We start from the raw sequence: 17824 nt of genomic DNA, 5'->3' as shown, positions 1-17824 counted from the left end.
AACCAAGTGGCATTAAACCGGGCATGGCTTCCAACCAGGACAGTTTTGGTTTTGTGTGAATACAGTGCAACCTCCCCGGCGTCACTGGCTGAACAGCCTTCAGGGTTGACTCAGGATCTGAGCTAGCAGCAGGCTGAGCTTGCACTCCTGCCCAAAAACATATCACTGGTCAAAAATAAGGACCCTAGAACTTCAAGGATAATAAAAAAAATAAAAATGGTCAGCACAATGTTCCTGCCAGAAAAATAAATAAATAATACAAATGGAAAAAAGTTTATATACTTAGATGTGTACGGATCACGCGAAGGAAACTCAAGACAATGGTGATGATGGTTTCTTTCTGAAGACACAGGAGGGACTACCTTTCTACTGTATTCCTTTCTGTTCTTTAAAAATGTTAAACCATGGGTGTGCATTACCTGTTAGACTGTTTTTAATTTTAAAAAGCCAAGATAATGTGAAAAGTGAAGAAAACATTTTTAAACATTTATAATTCTAAACATTATAAGATCACAGAGTATATCAGAATTCTCAGTTGTAGACTAGAACATTTATATTTAACCAATTTGTTTTTAGAGAAATCCCTTAAAGGCTAGAGACATTTTTTTAGAGACAGAGTGTTACTCTCTTGCCCAGTCTGAAGTGCAGTGTTGTCATATAGCTCACTATACCCTTAACCTGCTGGGCTCAAGCAATCCTCTCACCTCAGTCTCCCGAGTAGCTGGAACTACAGGCATGTGCCACCATGCCCGACTAATTTTTAATTTTTTTTTGTAGAGATGAGATCTCACTACATTGCCCAGGCCGGTCTCAAACTCCTGGACTCAAGCAACACTCCCACCTCGGCCTCCCAAAGTACTGGGATTACAGGTGTGGCTCACCACGCCCAGCCTGAACTTTTAAATTATGAAAAACTTCCCAGAGAATTAGAACATAATTGGCAGAAAATGAATTAGAAATAAAATAACCCAACTCAATATAACTGATAAAAACCACATAATAAGTTAAAAAAAGTTTTACTCATTCTGTGGCTCACAAAACTTACCAGCTCCTTCTAAAAAATCTAAATAAACAAAGACACATTATAATAAATTGTAAAATCTCTCCTGGAACACACAAAAACATTGTTTTTTCCTTGTACCTTTAGCATGCACCAGGAAAATGAAATTCCAACATATGCAAAATTGGTGAATAAAAATGAATGACAGATTTATCCTTTGACAAATTTGTTTTCAACCACTTAGCTGGAACCCACTAAGAACTACGGGAAAGTAATGAAAGAACAGAGAAGCCCAAGCAAAAGAAGCCCCAAAGGCCACACTTTTGACAAGGCCAGTCTCCAGAAATGCAAACCGCCCTGTTCCTCATTTCCTGTGAACTGTGGCTGTCCAGATCCCAGGTCGTGTTACCGCTGTTACGCTTCTCCCGCCCAAGGAAGTGACCGCAGCTGGCACTTGGTGAAGGAATTCTGGACCGAATTTGAAAACCCTGAAGTATAATGGAGCCCTTGTTAAGGATGGGGGTAGAACAAGGTAATGGAATTCTTATTCAGCTCCTTTCTGCCAGAGTTCAGTATCTAGAGCCACCATGCTAAGCATGACCAAGGAAGAGGCCAGGACAGGCTGTTTTGCTTTTTTGAAGCAAGTCATTCTTGGTTTTTGACATCTGAAAACGCCTGCATTCCTTTCTGTGGACGCACGACAGGCAGATAGTGCATGGTGTGGCTGTGAGTCAGTTTATCGGTTGACATCCACCTAATCACTACCATGCAGCAAAGGGGAACTGCCCTCTTGCCAGAAAGCATTGGGGTGTGTTTTCCTGACCAATATGAACCAGACTGGGGCTCCTCGTTTCTCCATGGAAGTGACAGAGCAACACTTTGCCTTTTTTTCTGTTGTGCACCGAGTATTTTTTTAAGTCATTAATTAAAAAAAAAAAAAAAAACCTTGTAAGCAGAGGCTACCTACTACAGGGCCCAACTTGGCATCCAACCAGAAGGTCAGTTATGTACAAATACAGTGCAACCTCCCCAGTATCGCTGGCTGAACAGCCTGCACACCTGACTCAGGATCTGAGCTAGCAGTGGTTAAGCTTGCACTGCTGCCACACTACCAACCCCAGTTAGCAGGCTCACCATCCACTTGGTAACTAATCTAGAGATAGACACATGTTGTTATCAAATTTCATTTTTTCTTTTTTTTTTAGATAAGGTGTCACTGTCCAACAGGCTGGAGTGCAGTGGCCTGGTCATAGCTCACTGCACCCTCAAACTCCTGGCCTCAAGCAATCCTCCTGCCTCAGCTTCCCAAAGCACCGGGATTACAGGTATGACCCACCATACCTGGCCTTAAAGTTTTTCTGTTATACCTGTCTCTTCCACTGCTAGAACATTGCTTTACTGAAAGCTGCGTGACACTTTCAAGGAGGTTTGTGGAGAGCTGCAGGTTCCTAAACAGCCTTTCTGTTTAGCCAAGCCCGAAGGCATTGGGGTGGGTGGGGAGTACATGATCACATAGCTAGGGTCTGCACTAGGCACCTGGTTAAGTCTAACTTGGTTAAATGTAATGGAGCTGGAGGCGAGATTTGCCGTCTGAAAAGACACCATGAATAGTGTATATTTCAAATATCCCCGCCCCCCCGTCCCCTACCCAGGACTTTTCTGGTCTTAATTTATTTGCTTTCAGAAAGGATCGACAAAGATGCCCAGTGATAGGAAGCACACAACCTCTTCAAAGAGAAATTCGATTTAGCCAGTTTAAAATAGGTAGAAGTCGGCTGGGTGCAGTGGCTCGCCTGTAATCCAGCACTTTGGAAGGCCAAGGTGAGTGGATTGCTTGAGCTCAAGTGTTCAAGATCAGCCTGGACAACATGGCAAAACCCCGTCTCTCCTGAAAATACAAAAACTAGCTGGGCATGGTGGTACGTGCCTGTAGTCCCAGATACTTGGGAGAATGAAGTGGGAGGATTACCTAAGCCTGGAAGGTCGGGGCTGCAGTGAGCCATGATCTTGCCACTGCACTGCAGCCTGGGTGACAGAGTGAGACCCTGTCTCAAAAAAAAAAAAAAATTATAACCCAGCATTTCATGTCCAGAAATCGATGACACTGATAGAGGACTGGGTGAGTCAACTCTAGCATATTCAGTGGCATATGAGACATATTGAGAAGAGTGAGCAATGCTGCTCAAGTTCAAGCTTTCAAACACCCAGTTCAGCGAGAATCACATCGTCGCTCGGGGAGACAGCATGACCCTCCTCGGCTGGAGATTTGAGATGATGATACACACGGTTGATTCAGCATTTTTATTTGTAAGCCGTAAGCAAATATGTGATTCTTGACTGTGATTCTTTTGCTTGTGAACGAAGCCAGGGGAAGCCACTGTAGGTTTGGTGCTAGGAGGCCCTGCAGGCAGTTGCTCACCTCAGAAGATGGTCTGCAAAGAGGTGAAAATCAGAGCACTTTCATACACTGGAAGGAAAGGCATGTGTCTTTTCCAGGGCTGCCGGCCACTGCAGACCCCAGGCCAAGACCCTCTGACGGGCCAGTTTGCGTGGGAAAGATTGCTGGAACACGGGGATGCCAATGTGTGCTACAAGCTTCATCTTGGCTGGCTTCACGATGGGATCAGATGTGGTGGCGACTGTAGAGATAGGATGGGTGCAGGCCGTCATAGTGCCACTGGCGCCACTGCTCCACAGCCTCCCGGCTCCTCTCTTCCTGCTCTGGGGAGGAAAGACAAAGCCACCTGTTAGGACAGGAGGACTCTGACCCGCCACTGAGCCCAGCAGCCGTCAGCCAAACCCCTGTCCTGTGGTGACCTGCACTGAGAGTGCTGGTGAGCCTGGTGAGAGAAGGCCAGGGCTGGTGGGATCCAGAGCATGGCCTGTATAGAGGCCCTGTATAGAGGTCAGGGCCCTGTATAGAGGTCAGGCGCAGGTGGGCAAAGGTCACAGGCAGGTGGAGACCAGGGCTGGGCACCTCAGGCTCTTCTGCCTGCACAGCCAGTATAGGAGGGCAGAGGCGTATGCAACCCTGTTTCAAAGACGTAACAACCAAGACACAGGATGAAAAATTAACAGCACAGTAGCAGGAATGGACTACTGGAAGGGCATGTAAGAAAAATAAGGGACTACAAACCATTTTGAAAACATGAAGGAAATCATTGTCGACTTGGAGTTTTTTCCTCCACGCTGTTCTGAATTAATTTTCTTTTTTTTCTTTCTTTCTTGTTTTGTTTGGAGATAGCGTCTCAGTCTGTCACCCAGGCTGGAGTGCAGTGGCATGATCATGACTCACCACGGCCTCAACCTCCCAGGGCTCAGGCGATCCCCACTTCAGCCTCCTGTGCCACCATGCCTGGCTAATTTTTTAATTTTTTTGTAGAGATGGAATTTCACTGTGTTGTCCAGGCTGGTCTCCAACTCCTAGTCTCAAGCAACCCTCCTGCCTGAGCCTCCCAAAGTGCTGGGAGTGGCTGGGTGGGGTGGCTCATACCTGTAATCCCAGCACTTTGCGAGGCCGAGGCCGGCGGATAACCTGAGGTCGGGAATTCAAGACTAACCTGGCAAACATGGTGAAACCCCGTCTCTACTAAAAAATACAAAAATTAGCCAGGTGTGGTGACACACACCTGTAATCCCAGCTACTCGGGAGGCTGAAGTATGAGAATCACTTGAACCTGGGAGGTGGAGGATGCAGTGAGGTGAGATCATGCCACTGCACTTCAACCTGGGTGACAGTGAGATCCTGTCTCAAAAAAAGAAAAAGAGGGAAGGGAAGGGAAGAAGGAAGGAAGGAGGGAGGAAGGGAGGAAGGAAGGGAGGGAAGGAGGGAGGGAGGGAGGGAAAGAAAAGAAAAAAAAGAAAAAAGAATATGCCCAAAAGAATTGAAAACAGGGACACAAACGGATACTTGTACGTGAATGTTCATAGCAGCACTACTCGCAATAGCCAAGAGGTGGAAAAAGCCCCAGTGTCCATCAACAAAGAAATGGAGAAACAAAATGTGTGTGTGTAAAAGGAATGAAGTTCTGGCACATGCTACAACATGGACAAACCTTAAAAATATTCTGTTGGCCGGGCGCGGTGGCTCAAGCCTGTAATCCGAGCACTTTGGGAGGCCGAGACGGGCGGATTTCGAGGTCAGGAGATCGAGACCATCCTGGCTAACACGGTGAAACCCCGTCTCTACTAAAAAAATACAAAAAACTAGCTGGGTGTGGTGGCGGGTGCCTGTAGTCCCAGTTACTCAGGAGGCTGAGGCAGGAGAATGGCGTGAACCCGGGAGGCAGAGCTTGCAGTAAGCGGAGATATGGCCACTGCACTCCAGCCTGGGCAACAGAGTTGAGACTCTGTCTCAAAAAAAAAAAAAAAAAAATCTGTTAAGTGAAATAAGCCCCGATGCAAGCAGATGAATATTGTGATTCCACTTAGATGACATATCTAGAATGGGCAAGTTTTTGTTTTTGCTTTTGTTTTGACTCTAGCTCTGTCGCCCAGGCTGGAGTGCAGTGGCATGGTCTCGGCTCACTGCAACCTCCGCCTCCTGGGTTCCAAGTGATTCTCCTGCCTCAACCTCGAGTAGCTGGGATTACAGGCACATGCCACCATGCCCGGCTAATTTTCGTATTTTTAGTAGAGCCGGGGTTTCACCCTGATGGCCAGGCTGGTCTCAAACTTCTGACCTCAAGTGATACACCTGCCTTGGCCTCCTAAAGTGCTGGGATTACAGGCATAAGCCACTGCACCTGGCCTAGATTGGGCAAATTTACAGAAACAGGAAAAAAAAAGAGAGAGAGAGAGAGGTTACCAGAGGCTGCCAGGAGGGAGGAATGGCAAGTTATTGCTTAATGGATGCAGAGTTTCTGTTTGAGGCCATGCAAAGGTTTGGAAATAGCAATGATTGTTGCACAGTGAATGTACTAAATGCTGCTGAATCATATGCTTAAAAATAGTTTATGCTCAGCGTGGTGGCTCACACCTGTAATCCCAGCACTTTGGGAGGCCAAGCTGGTAGGACCGCTTGAAGCCAGGAGTTTGAGACCAGCCTGAGCAGTGTAGCAAGACATTGTCTCTACAAAAAATAAAAAAAAATAACCAGGTGTGATGGCGCATGCCTATAGTCCCAGCTACTTGGGAGGCTGATGTGAGAGGATCGCTTGACCCCAGGAGGTTGAGGCTGCAGTGAGCTATGATCACGCCACTGCACTCCAACCTGGGCAAAAGAGCAAAACACATCTAAAAAAGAAAGGAAAGAAGGGAGGGAGAGAAAGAGGGAGGAAGGGAGAAAGAGGGAGGAAGGAAGGAAGGGAAGAAAGAGAGGAAGGAAGGAAGGGAAGAAAGAGAGGAAAGAAAAGAAAGAGAGGAAAGAAAAGAAAGAGAGAAAGAAAGAAAGAGAAGGAAGGAAGGAAGGAAAGAGAAGGAAGGAAGGAAAGAGAGAGAGAAAGAAAGAAAGAGAAAGAGTTTAAATGGCAAGTTTTATGTTATGTGTGTTTTACCACATTTTTTTTTATTTTTTATTTTTTTTGAGGCGGAGTCTCGCTCTGTCGCCCGGACTGGAGTGCAGTGGCCGGATCTCAGCTCACTGCAAGCTCTGCCTCCCGGGTTTACACCATTCTCCTGCCTCAGCCTCCCGAGTAGCTGGGACTACAGGCGCCCGCCACCTCGCCTGGCTAGTTTTTGTATTTTTAGTAGAGACGGGGTTTCACCGTGTTCGCCAGGATGGTCTCGATCTCCTGACCTCGTGATCTGCCCGTCTCGGCCTCCCAAAGTGCTGGGATTACAGGCTTGAGCCACCGCGCCCGGCCTTTACCACATTTTTAAAATGCATTTGTCAAAGATGTTGGAAGGATGGGAAGTCCTTATGAGGAATGAGAATGTTGCTTTGGTCTTTAGCACCGTGAGAGCCGCGTGCTCAGGCCTAGTCTCATCTTGGCCCAGTTGGGTGCCGGGCCCAGTGAGCAGGGCATGTTAAGGCACCACAGCTGCCAGGAGTGTTTCCTTCCTATGTGGGCACAGAGCTGGTGCTCCCCTTGGTGCTGAAAATCCCATTAGGTACTTGATAGCCCAGGGGCAGCCTGGAGCTCACAGAGCCAGGCCCAGGCCGGAGCTTTGTGTGTTCATCTTCAGCTCTTCCGGACACTTCTCAAGCCCAGTAGACTAGCTACTCTGCCAACCCTGAGAGTGTGGTTTTGACGTAGAAGTTGATTCAGCATTCCTTTTTTTGTTGTTTTTGTTTCTGAGACAAGTTCTCATTCTATTGCTCAAGCAGAAGAAGTGCAGTGGCGCAATCATAGCTCACTGCAGCCTCCTGGGTTCCAGTGATTCTTCAGCCTCAGCCTCCCAAGTTGCTGGGACTACAGGCGTGCACCACCATGCCCGGCTAATTTTTAGTAGAGACAGGGTCTCGTCATGTTGCCAGGGCTAAACACCTTGGCCTCCCAAAGTCCTGGGACTACAGGCTTGAGACGTGGTGCCTGGTGGGCATCCTTTTATGAAGTAAGTACTTTGGGGAGATGTCAAATATCCAACTGCTGTCAATAACCCTTAGGATAGTTGACTCGGAAGCAGGCTCAGGGGCTCACGCCTATAATCTCAGCACTGTGGGAGGCCAAGGCAGGCGGATCACCTCAAGTCAGGAGTTCAAGACCAGCCTGGCCAACATGGTGAAACCCCGTCTCTACTAAAAATACAAAAATTAGCAGGGCGTGGTGGCCTGTAATCCCAGCTACTCAGGAGGCTGAGTCAGGAGAATCACTTGAACCTGGGAGGTAGAGGTTGCAGTGAGCTGAGACTGCACCACTGCACTCCAGCCTGGGTGACAGAGCGAGATTCCATCAAAAAAAAAAGAAAAAGAAAAAGAAAAGAAAGAGTAGGTGACTCGGTTAGATAAGACAGCTAGCTGAAACTAGGGTCCTGACTGACAGGTATGTCAGGGGCCTCAGGGGAGGACTTAGAAGTCAGACACCTTGAGCCCCAGGGGTGGTTTCAGGCAAGCAGGACCCTGTGCAACATTGTGAGCCAAAGGCAAGGGAGAGGAGAGAAGATTGACATGATTTCCACCTTTTCCAAAACTCATCCTCAGGAGGCCAGGCCTGCTCCACCTTGTGACCCCTGCCTTGATGGAGCTCTGGGGAGACCCCCTGAGGGCTACTCTGCTTTCTCTTTCTCACTCACTCCATCCAGGGGCCAATTCCTGGATCAAAGAAGCTCTCCAAGACCTCTCTGCATTTGCTCATCCTTGATTTACAAGAACAGGAGCTTTGCTGGCAAATAAGCCTTGGGGTTCTAATGCCAGGGCTATCTACTACCTACGTCTCCTTGGGTATTCATGTATCCTTTCTAAGCCTCAGTTTTTTATTTTTGATGTGGGTTTGTTTGTTTCTTTGTTTGTTTTTGAGACAGGGTCTTGCTGTGTTGCCCAGGCTGGAGTGCAGTGGCATGATCATAGTCACTCTAGCCTTGAACTCCCCAAGATCAAGTGATCCTCTGTCAACCACCCAAGTAGCTGGGACTACAGGCACATGCCACCAGCCCAGCTAATTTTCTCATTTTTGGTAAGACGGTGTCTATGTTGCTTAGGCTGGTCTCAAACTCCTGGGTTAAAGCCATCCTCCTGCCTCAGCCTCCAGAGTAGCTGGGACTACAGGCACATGCCACCATGCCCGCCTTATGTTTTTTAATTGAATTTTTTTTTCTTTTGTAGAGACAGGGCCTCGCTTAGCTGCCCAAGCTGGTCTTGAACTCCTGGCTTCAAGTGATGCTCCCACTTTGGCCTCCCAAAGTGCTGGGATTACAGGTGTGAGCCACGGTGCCCAGCCTGAGCCTCAATTTTTGAAACCATGAGCTGGAAATTACAAGACCTGTCTCAGAGGCAGATTGTGAGGATTAGGTGGCCCCTTACAGTGCCTGGCAGAGCAAGGGCTCCAGGACAACAGCTTCTGGAACTGCATTCCCCAAAAGCCTGTGTTTTCTCCATCTGTGTGGGCAAGACCTAAGGCCTCCTGTCTCCCTCTCCGGTAAGAGGACCTGCAGGTGCCCAACCCTGCATCCCGCATTCATCATGAAAGGGAAAACAGGGAACGTTTTTCCATCGACATGCTGGAGTTTTGGACCTAAAACATTTAAAACTGCTCAAAATAGAATAGTATTTTAATAGTATGAGTCCAAATCACACTGAAGGAATTTTGAAGGCCACATTTTCAACTTTTTTTTTTTTTTTTGAGACGGAGTCTCGCTCTGTCACCCAAGCTGGAGTGCACTGGCCAGATCTCAGCTCACTGCAAGCTCCGCCTCCGGGTTCACGCCATTCTCCTGCCTCAGCCTCCCGAGTAGCTGGGACTACAGGCGCCCACCACCTCGCCCGGCTAGTTTTTTGTAGTTTTTAGTAGAGACGGGGTTTCACCGTGTTAGCCAGGATGGTCTCGATCTCCTGACCTTGTGATCCACCCGCCTCAGCCTCCCAAAGTGCTGGGATTACAGGCTTGAGCCACCGCGCCCGGCCTTACATTTTCAACTTTTAAATGCTTCTCCCCAAGCTGCCCACCAAGATAAACACATCTCTAGCAGAAGTGTGTGCTTCCAAGCTGTCACAGCCTGAAGTTTTCCCAGTACGTTCCTAAGGAAGTTTCATTTGCCAGGACCCAAGCCTAACACCTGTTTGCAGGGCTCAGCCAGGTGCCACCTGCAGGGCAATGGGCACAGCCTGCAGCACTTGAGCAGGGGTGATTTCCTTTTCACTAGGAAATGCCTTCCGAGGGTGCTGCCTCCCCAGTCCATCGGAGCAAACAGCCAGGAGAACTGAAAGAGCTGACTCTGTCCAACAAAGGCGACCTAAACTGGGGCCTCACGTCCAAGTTCACGTGCACCCAGCAAGTACCAGGTGATTTTCCTCAGGAGTATTACTATCTTGAAATTTGGAGAAAGACCAAATAAACAAATAAATAAATAAATAAACAGGGCTAGGTGCAGTGGCCCATGCCTATAATCCCAGCACTTTGGGAGACTGACATGGGCAGATTACTTGAGGTCAGGAGTTCCTGACCAGCCTGGCCAACATGATAAATCCCTGTCTCCACCCAAAATACAAAAAATTAGCTGGGCGTAGTGGTGCACACCTGTAATCCCAGCTACTCGGAAGGCTGAGACAGGAGAATCTCTTGAACTCGGAGGTGGAGTTTGTGGTGAGCCGAGATCATGCCACTGCACTCCAGCCCGGGCAACAGAACAAGATTCCGTCCCCATGAAAAAAAAAAAAAAAAAAAAAGGAAAAGAAGTAAACACACACGCACACATTCTCTAGTATACTGGTCTGATCCCCATTAAATGGTCCTAAGGATGTTTGGTGTGGGTGACCCTTGAGGGTACTTCATAGACAGCAAAATTAAATTCCACCCCGTGGGAGGCTGTGGCTCAAAGGCAGGGCATCCACTATCCGTGTCCCCAGCCGCACCATCCTCCACTGAACCCTGGTGCAGCCAGCACTTTCTGAGAGCAGACAGGAACCCTGTCTACTGAGGGGCTGAGGGCAGGAATGAAGTGTGCAGATTACCTGGCCAAAGACACTGGTCTCTCTGGGCCTTTTTTCCTTTAAGACAGAGTCTGGTTCTGTTGCCCAGGCTGGAGTGCAGTGGTGTGATCTCAGCTTACTGCAACCTCCGCCTCCAAGTTTCAAGCAATTCGCCTGCCTCAGCCTCCTGAGTAGCTCAGACTACAGGTGTGCACTACCACCCCTGGCTAATTTTTTTGTATTTTTAGTAGAGACGGGGTTTCGCCATGTTGGCCAGGGTATTCTCAAACTCCTGACCTCAAGTGATCCGCCCGCCTCAGCCCCCGAAAACTCTTGGCCTCCCTGGGCCTTTCCTACTCTTTATTTTTTGCTAGTAAACAAAAGACCAAGGCTTAGCAAAGAGCATACAAATAGGAGAAGCATAAAGCCACAAGAAAACCGTACAAAAATTTTCAGGGGATCTGATGTTTTTGGATGAGTTGGAGCCTGAAGATGGGCTGTAGATGTTAAGGCTGGGGGTGGGGTGAGAGGGTAGAAGGCAACGTGTTTTCTGAGTTCAGTTTTCCTGGTTTGCTTCTGCCAGTAAGTAAAGATGCTGAGTACATTGAATAGGTCAATGAAGGCCTTGATTTTCCAGGACGGAGAAGGACCTGGAGCCAGGACATTGACATGGATATAAGGCACCTGTGAGTGAGTTTGGAATCTGCCCAATATGATCCTACCAAGGAACTGAAGCCTAAGTTCTCGTGCTTAGATGGAGAACACAGACTGGCACGGTGATGCCCAAGTAGGAGGAGGGAGGGAAAGGAGTTTTATATCCACACAGTCAGCAAACAGTTGCCCCATCCCCACAGTCCCCAAGCCTATGGGAATAAGGGTATTCTGTCCCCTTCCACACCTTCCAAGTTCTGTGTAGCCATTTTTCTCCCTTCTTTTTTTTTGTGGGGGGGGATGGAGTTTCACTCTTGTTGCCCAGGCTGGAGTGAAGTGGCGCAATCTTGACTTACTGCAACCTCTGCCCCTGAATTCAAGTGATTATCCTGCCTCAGTCTGTGGAGTAGCTGGGATTACAGGCACGTGCCACTACACTCAGCTAATTTTTGTATTTTTAGTAGAGATGGGGTTTCGTCATGTTGCCCAGGCTGGTCTCGAACTCCTGACCTCAGATGATCCACCCGCCTCGGCCTCCCAAAGTGCTGGGATAACAGGCACGAGCCACTGTGCCTGGCCCTCCCTTCTTTTCAAGGCTCTCGTGGATATGAATTGAAAATAGACCTTCCCTTTCCTCCCTCCTCCAATTAAAAGTTCAATACCAGCCTGACCAACATGGAGAAACCCTGTCTTTACTAAATATACAAAAATTAGCTGAGAGCGTCTGTAATCCCAGCTACTCTGGAGGCTGAGGCAGGAGAATCGCTTGGACTTGGGAGGTGGAGGTTACAGTGAGCCAAGATAGCGCCACTGCATTCCAGCCTGGGCAACAGAGCAAGACTTTGTCTCAAACACACACACACACACACACACACAAAAAGTTGGGTAGAAGAAGAGAAAACAAACCATGTGATTTCTCCCCAAAGCGCCACCCTCCCTGAAGACACTGGCTGAAGAGCTCTTACCATCGTTTTGTTCCTCCACAAAGTTCTCAAATTCATTCCTTTGTTCCTCGTAATATTCTCTCCGCAGCTCATCAGCCCGAAGCTTCTGCCTGTTTTCCGCTGTGAAAGGAAAAGAAGCAAGAGTTGCCCCCCAGGAATGAGGACGTTTGGGGCACACACTTAGGGGAACACAGTCCGTCTGAGAAGTCACATCTGGTTGGGGGTGAGTGGTTTGTGGGGGGTTGTGGTTGGAGACTTCCCTGAAATTATTTACTCCTGCCATAGACTTTAAAACTTTAAGGTGATTGTCGGATCCAGCTGCCTCATTTGCAGGTGAGAAGATAGAGGCCCCAAAGAGTAAAATGATTGAGCTCTGCTGATAAAGCTGGTGGTGTGTCCAAGTATACCAGGCCACTAGGAAACCAGAAATCCTATGCTGAGAAATGAATTCCGTAAAGGAATAATCCAGCTTCATCTCACTACCATGCAACATTTTCAAACACTTATCACGGCCAGGATGTAGGCTAAGCACTGGAATTAAAAAGCCAAGTAAGAAAGATTCCATCCCTCCAGCCAAGTATGGTGGCTCACGCTTCTGAGCTTAGCTACCAGGGAGGCTAAAGCAGGAGGCTAAAGCAGGAGAGTTGCTGGAGGCCAGGAGTTCAAGGCCGCAATGAGCTGTGATCGCACTGCTGCACTCCACCCTAGGCAACAGAGCGAGACCCTGCCTCAAAAAATAAATAAACGAAACCCTTCCCTCTGCTTAAGAGACCTATAGTTCACTAAGGAGAAAGATATAAGACAAGTAGTTACCAAGCATTACAGCTGTTGGAATAAAAATTCCCGGTTGTCTGGAGGAACCAATATAAAGGTCTCTACTTCCCAGGTATTTCCCTCAATGCGAGCTTCAACTGCAGAAACCCAAGAGGCCAGGGAGGCCACGTCTAGGGCAAGAAGAACCGGTGCCTCAGCACGCCTCACAGTCTCACAGTGGGATTCCTCTCACACCAAATGGGGCAGACGGAGGTACTGTTTTTTTGCCCCATCAACTCTGATATGCAAGAGGAGGCTGGGGGGTGATGAAGGAAGCAGAGAAACTGGGGAAAGTCATGGTTCCCTATCCCCCTACCCACAGTACAGGGGTGCTGGGAGAAACAACGAAAAGTCTTTGCAAAATGATAATATTGGAAGCCATCTCAGGCCAGGCGCGGTGGCTCATGCCTGTAATCACAGCACTTTGACAGGCCAAGGCGGGCGGATCACCTGAGGTCAGGAGTTCAAGGCCAGCCTGGCCAACATGGCAAAACCCCATCTCTACTAAAAATACAAAAATTAGCTGGGTATGGTGGCAGGTGCCTGTAATCCCAGCTACTTGGGAGGCTGAGGCAGGAGAATTGCTTGAACCGAGGAAGTGGAGGTTGCGATCGCGCCACTGCACTCCAGCCTGGGCGACAGAGCAAGACTCTGTCTCAAAATAAACAAACAAACAAACAAACAGAAACCATCTCAAGTCCTCCTTGAAAGTAAGACGCTTACATTAATTAATGAATTATATAAATACTAGTTATTTCTGTTACTTTTTTATTATTTAAGTTAACTCAGATTAAAAATCAAGTTAGCTGTGAACTGGGCTTAGTACAGATTCCAGACGTCTGGAATGTTTCTTCCCAAACGTCTGCCGTTACCTACTTAGTTGTGAGAAACTTGAGTCTGTCAGGAGGGGTTGGTTATCCCATCCATACCCATGCCCCACCTCTCACTCGGCATCCACACATTTCTCAGAGGAGATTCAGGCTCAGAGACATGCATGACCTAACACAGGTCACACAGCAGGTTGGGGGAGAGCGAGGATACCAGGCTCCCACACGCCACTGCCGGCTCAGCTTCCCTCTTCCCATCCACTGTGGGTCCTGATGTTGCTCCAAGTGCCAGAAAGCCGCTGTGGGAGGTGCGGGGGCTTAGGGTTTAGGAAGCGGGTACTTAGTAAGTCACTGCCAATTCCTAAAGAAGCATTCTCTGTCCCCTGTGTACTCAGGACAGGAAACAATCTTCCCAAGTGGCCTTTTCAGAGGTGCCACAAACTGGAGCTTTGAGGTTATGAAGAGTAACAATTTAATCCTCAGGACAAGATAGTAATTTTATACTATGCGTCATTCTGTGCATTGTGTACGTTCCTTCTCAAGAACATGCATTCATCACACTCTCTTTTCACCCTGAAGTAACCTTCGCCTTTATCCCAGAGGCGTAGAGATGTCAGATGCCTGTCTCCTGGTTCCAAATTCAAGTTGATTGAAGTGTCTGTCACCTGCCCTTTATCCAACCTGAGGGATCGCTGGGCACTGCCCTCCTGCCATCCACAGAAGTTGACCGGGTGACAACAGAGGCGTTCACACATCTGGGTGTTCTCCAGGCTGTCCTGCACCTCCCACAACTAACAGACACACCGAGCTTCTGTTCCAGGTGAGGAACTTCAGGTTAAATGGTGTAGCTCATTGTTTGGAGTCAGCTTAAGGGGATAGAAGAGGCTGTGCGCGGTGGCTCATGCCTGTAATCTCAGCACTTTAGGAGGTCAGGAGTTCGAGACCAGCCTGGCCATCATGGCAAAATTCTGTCTCTACAAAAATACAAAAATTAGCCAGGCATGGTGGCAAGTGCCTGTCATCCCAGCTACATGGGAGGCTGAGGCAGGAGTATTACCCGAAGCTGGGAGGTGGAGGTTGCAATGAGCCAAGATCCTGCCATTGCACTCCAGCCTGGGTGACAGTGAGACTCCATCTCAAAAAAAAAAAAAAAAAAAGAGGACAGAAGCTATTTGCCTGGCCTAAAATCAGGCCTGTTTCTCCTGGAAGTCTGTCAGAAGATTCCTTCTCCAATTTTGACCAAGAACAGTCCAGCGTCCCTCCCAACCTTTCAGTGCTTCTTGACATTGACCAACTTTTAAATATCAAGTTTTATGCGGCCTGGAGGTTTTCCTAGCATTGTTATGCTTATCAAATTTTTTTTTTTTTAAAGAAATTTCATCTCCAAGCATTTCTATCTCTGTTCTTCCCATCATTTGAAAACAGTCCTGTTATTTTTACCAAGCAAATCACCTTGCTGAGTGCCGTGAAGAACACAAAGAGTTCATTCACGCACAGGCACGAGGAGGAAAGACTCAAGCCAGAGACTTGGGCGGTAGGGTCTGAGCTCAGCGTCTTAGAAGAAGCAGATTCAGGAGTAGAAACTCAAATGCCCTCAGGGGTTGACAGGTCAAGGGCATGAGGACCCTGAAGCCGGGACTCCACAGGCCCTACAGCAGGCTGTGCAGCAGACAGGCTCACCCCAGTGCACTGAAAATGAAAACTTAAAAAAAAACTCTGCTGGTTGAACACAGCTCTTTCAGAGGCTTGTAAATAAGGAAATTAGGACCAGAGGGAGGAAGTAGCCAAGGCCACTTAGCAGCACAGCTGTCCCCAAACCCATATTTCTCAGCACCCAGTGTCCTGTGCCTTCCCCTTGTGCGAAGCTGTTGCTTTGACACGAAGGTGTGCTGTGCCAGTACTCGCAAAGCCCACACTGATGTGTGGAGCTCCTCCAGACCGGAACATAGATTTCCCTCCCTACACCTTTCTGAAACCGAATGCATTTTATCCCTGTTAGGTGCATTTAATGTAGTAATTTAACATAGCCAAGAAGTGGGACAAGAGGACCTGTCTCCAAGTATCTTTGCAGACGTGGGGCCTCCTTACCCTGACAAAGTATTCAATCCAATGTACGACCTACGGTCAGGAAATAGGGTGTAATTTCTCCTTCAGAGCTGCAGTCCCTTTGAAACCCGAGGACCTGGGGTGAGCCCTGGGTGTCTGGTTGCATCCTACCGCCTGGCTGACTGTGGGAGAGGAGGAGCCGGGACGCGCAAGCAGAGGTGGTGATGGGGGGTCCCTCCAGCATCCTTACCATTGACCTCATCTCGGGGCTTGGGGGACCGCTTGCTGCGCCTCTTGAGGAAATTCGAGGCATCTGATTCCTGCATGAAAATCTTCTGTTTTGCATCTGAAACCCAGGAGAGGCCTGTTACCAGCAGCATGGGGATGCTGGGGCTGCTGCTTCACTGGCTGCACCTGCCCTGCCCCGTGGGTGGCCCCTGCACTCACCTTCACTCGCCTCTTCTTCCATCACCTGTGTGGTGCCCACAGATGCACCGGTTCCCTCTCTCAGCACTGCAGGACAAGGGCACAGAGTGAGGCTGCAGCGTCAGAGGGGAGCCCAGACCCTGAGCTGAGCCCCCATCCTGCTTTCCAGGCTAAGCGTCCTGCCAGGCCCTGGCAGGGGGCCCGTGGTGTCTCACATACCAGCTGCAGAGCCAGTCTCCCCAGAAACCCACCAAGCAAGTTAGCTTGGGTTTTTTTTGCTTTATTGTTTCTTTCTTTACTTTTTTTTTTCTGTATTACATTTGTGTTCTGCACACACACACACACACACACACACACCCCTTAACAATAAGCATACCCCTTTCTACCTGCATCTCCTGAGCAGCCCTACCTGTGCATGGGAAGGTCTCCCTTACCATGTAACTAATACCCTCTGCCTTGACGCTCCCGTACTCACTAGACAGGAGCACCACGGCGGAGAAGCAAGACAGCAGGAGGGCCTGTCTCCAAGTCATCTTTGCAGAGGTGGGGGCTCTGTCCAGGACCCACAGGGCAGACCAGGCGTCCTGCACCCTCCCAGGTCCTTACTTCTGAGGCAGGCAGCCCAGGCGAGAGGGAGGAGTGGGGAGGGAAGAGAGAGAGAGGCAGGAGGCTGGGATGCCAATAGGGGAGAGGAGGAGGGGGCCGGGCTGCCCTCTCTATTGGCTGCTCCTGGACAGAGCACCGGAGATGTTTTTGGCACCTGGCAAATGTCTCCAGAAGCAGAGCTTGTAGTTAGGGCCCTGGCTGAGACGGTCTTGGAGTGGCCTTTCCAATGTCCGTGTCTGGGGATCTGCTGCTGAGAAGGCTCGCCCTAACAGTCAGGGTTCCAGAGACCAAGGGCTGTGTCAAGGAGGTCCTGGCACCTGCTCCAGGGACATTAGTGCCCTGGTCCTCAGGGTTGAAGCATGGGTGGGGGTGAGGAGGAAGAGGGGATCAATGGAGTTTTGATCCAAATGTCAGGCAAGGAGGGCCCATAATGACTGAAACACCCACCAGGGCGACACACAGACGTGTGGGTCGTGCTGACAGCGACCAGAGAACAGCTAACCTGAGGCACTGCTCCCAGCTGATGCTCACTGACAAGCCAAACACAAACCCCTGGGGCCACGCGTCCCAGAGCCCTTTAAAGACAGCAAGACCAAGAGTCAATCACCTTCCTGCAGTGCCTCACGCCTGGAATCCCAGCACTTTGGGAGGCTGAGGCAGGCAGATCACCTGAGGTCAGGAGTTTGAGACCAGCCTGGCCAACGTGGTGAAACCCTGTCTCTATTAAAAAATACAAAAACAAAGGTTTTGCTTGAGGTCAGGCATCAGACTAGACTGGACAACATGATGAAACCCTGTCTCTGAGAATTTTTTTTTTTTTTTTTGAGATGGAGTCTCACTCTGTAGCCCAAGCTGCAGTGCAGTGGCACTATCTTGGCTCACTGCAACTTCTGCCTCCGGGGCTCAAGCAATTCTTGTGCCTCAGCCTCCCAAGTCGCTGGGACTCCTGACCTCAGGTGATCCACCCGCCTCAGCCTCCCAAGTGCTGGAATTATAGGTGTGAGCC

The 17824-nt window shown here is 49.1% G+C and overlaps 1 protein-coding gene across 1 annotated transcript; it reads right to left on the bottom strand.

Annotated features, from left to right (window-relative positions):
• Positions 1-3286: 3286 nt before the first annotated feature.
• Positions 3287-16851, bottom strand: UCMA (upper zone of growth plate and cartilage matrix associated). Its single transcript, XM_033208693.1, has 5 exons — positions 16688-16851; positions 16234-16299; positions 16037-16132; positions 12122-12220; positions 3287-3721 (listed from the first exon to the last, which is right to left on the bottom strand). Exons 1-5 carry the CDS (start codon positions 16743-16745, stop codon positions 3624-3626), a joined length of 417 nt encoding a protein of 138 aa, XP_033064584.1. The 5' UTR covers positions 16746-16851; the 3' UTR covers positions 3287-3623.
• Positions 16852-17824: the final 973 nt, after the last annotated feature.

Source organism: Trachypithecus francoisi, unplaced genomic scaffold (genome assembly GCF_009764315.1).
Source record: "Trachypithecus francoisi isolate TF-2019V2 unplaced genomic scaffold, Tfra_2.0 Lachesis_group9, whole genome shotgun sequence".
NCBI classification, from domain to species: domain Eukaryota; kingdom Metazoa; phylum Chordata; class Mammalia; order Primates; family Cercopithecidae; genus Trachypithecus; species Trachypithecus francoisi.
Note: the sequence above shows the minus strand (reverse complement) of the source record. Positions and strands in the feature narration are given on the sequence as shown.

Coding starts and splice junctions, on each gene's coding strand:
- UCMA (XM_033208693.1), bottom strand. CDS start 16,745: ATGACTTGGAGACAGGCCCTCCTGCTGTCTTGCTTCTCCGCCGTGGTG. Junction 16,300..16,687: donor CGCCGTGGTGCTCCTGTCTA/GTGAGTACGGGA, acceptor CTTGTCCTGCAG/TGCTGAGAGAGGGAACCGGT. Junction 12,221..16,036: donor GCCCCGAGATGAGGTCAATG/GTAAGGATGCTG, acceptor TTCCTTTCACAG/CGGAAAACAGGCAGAAGCTT.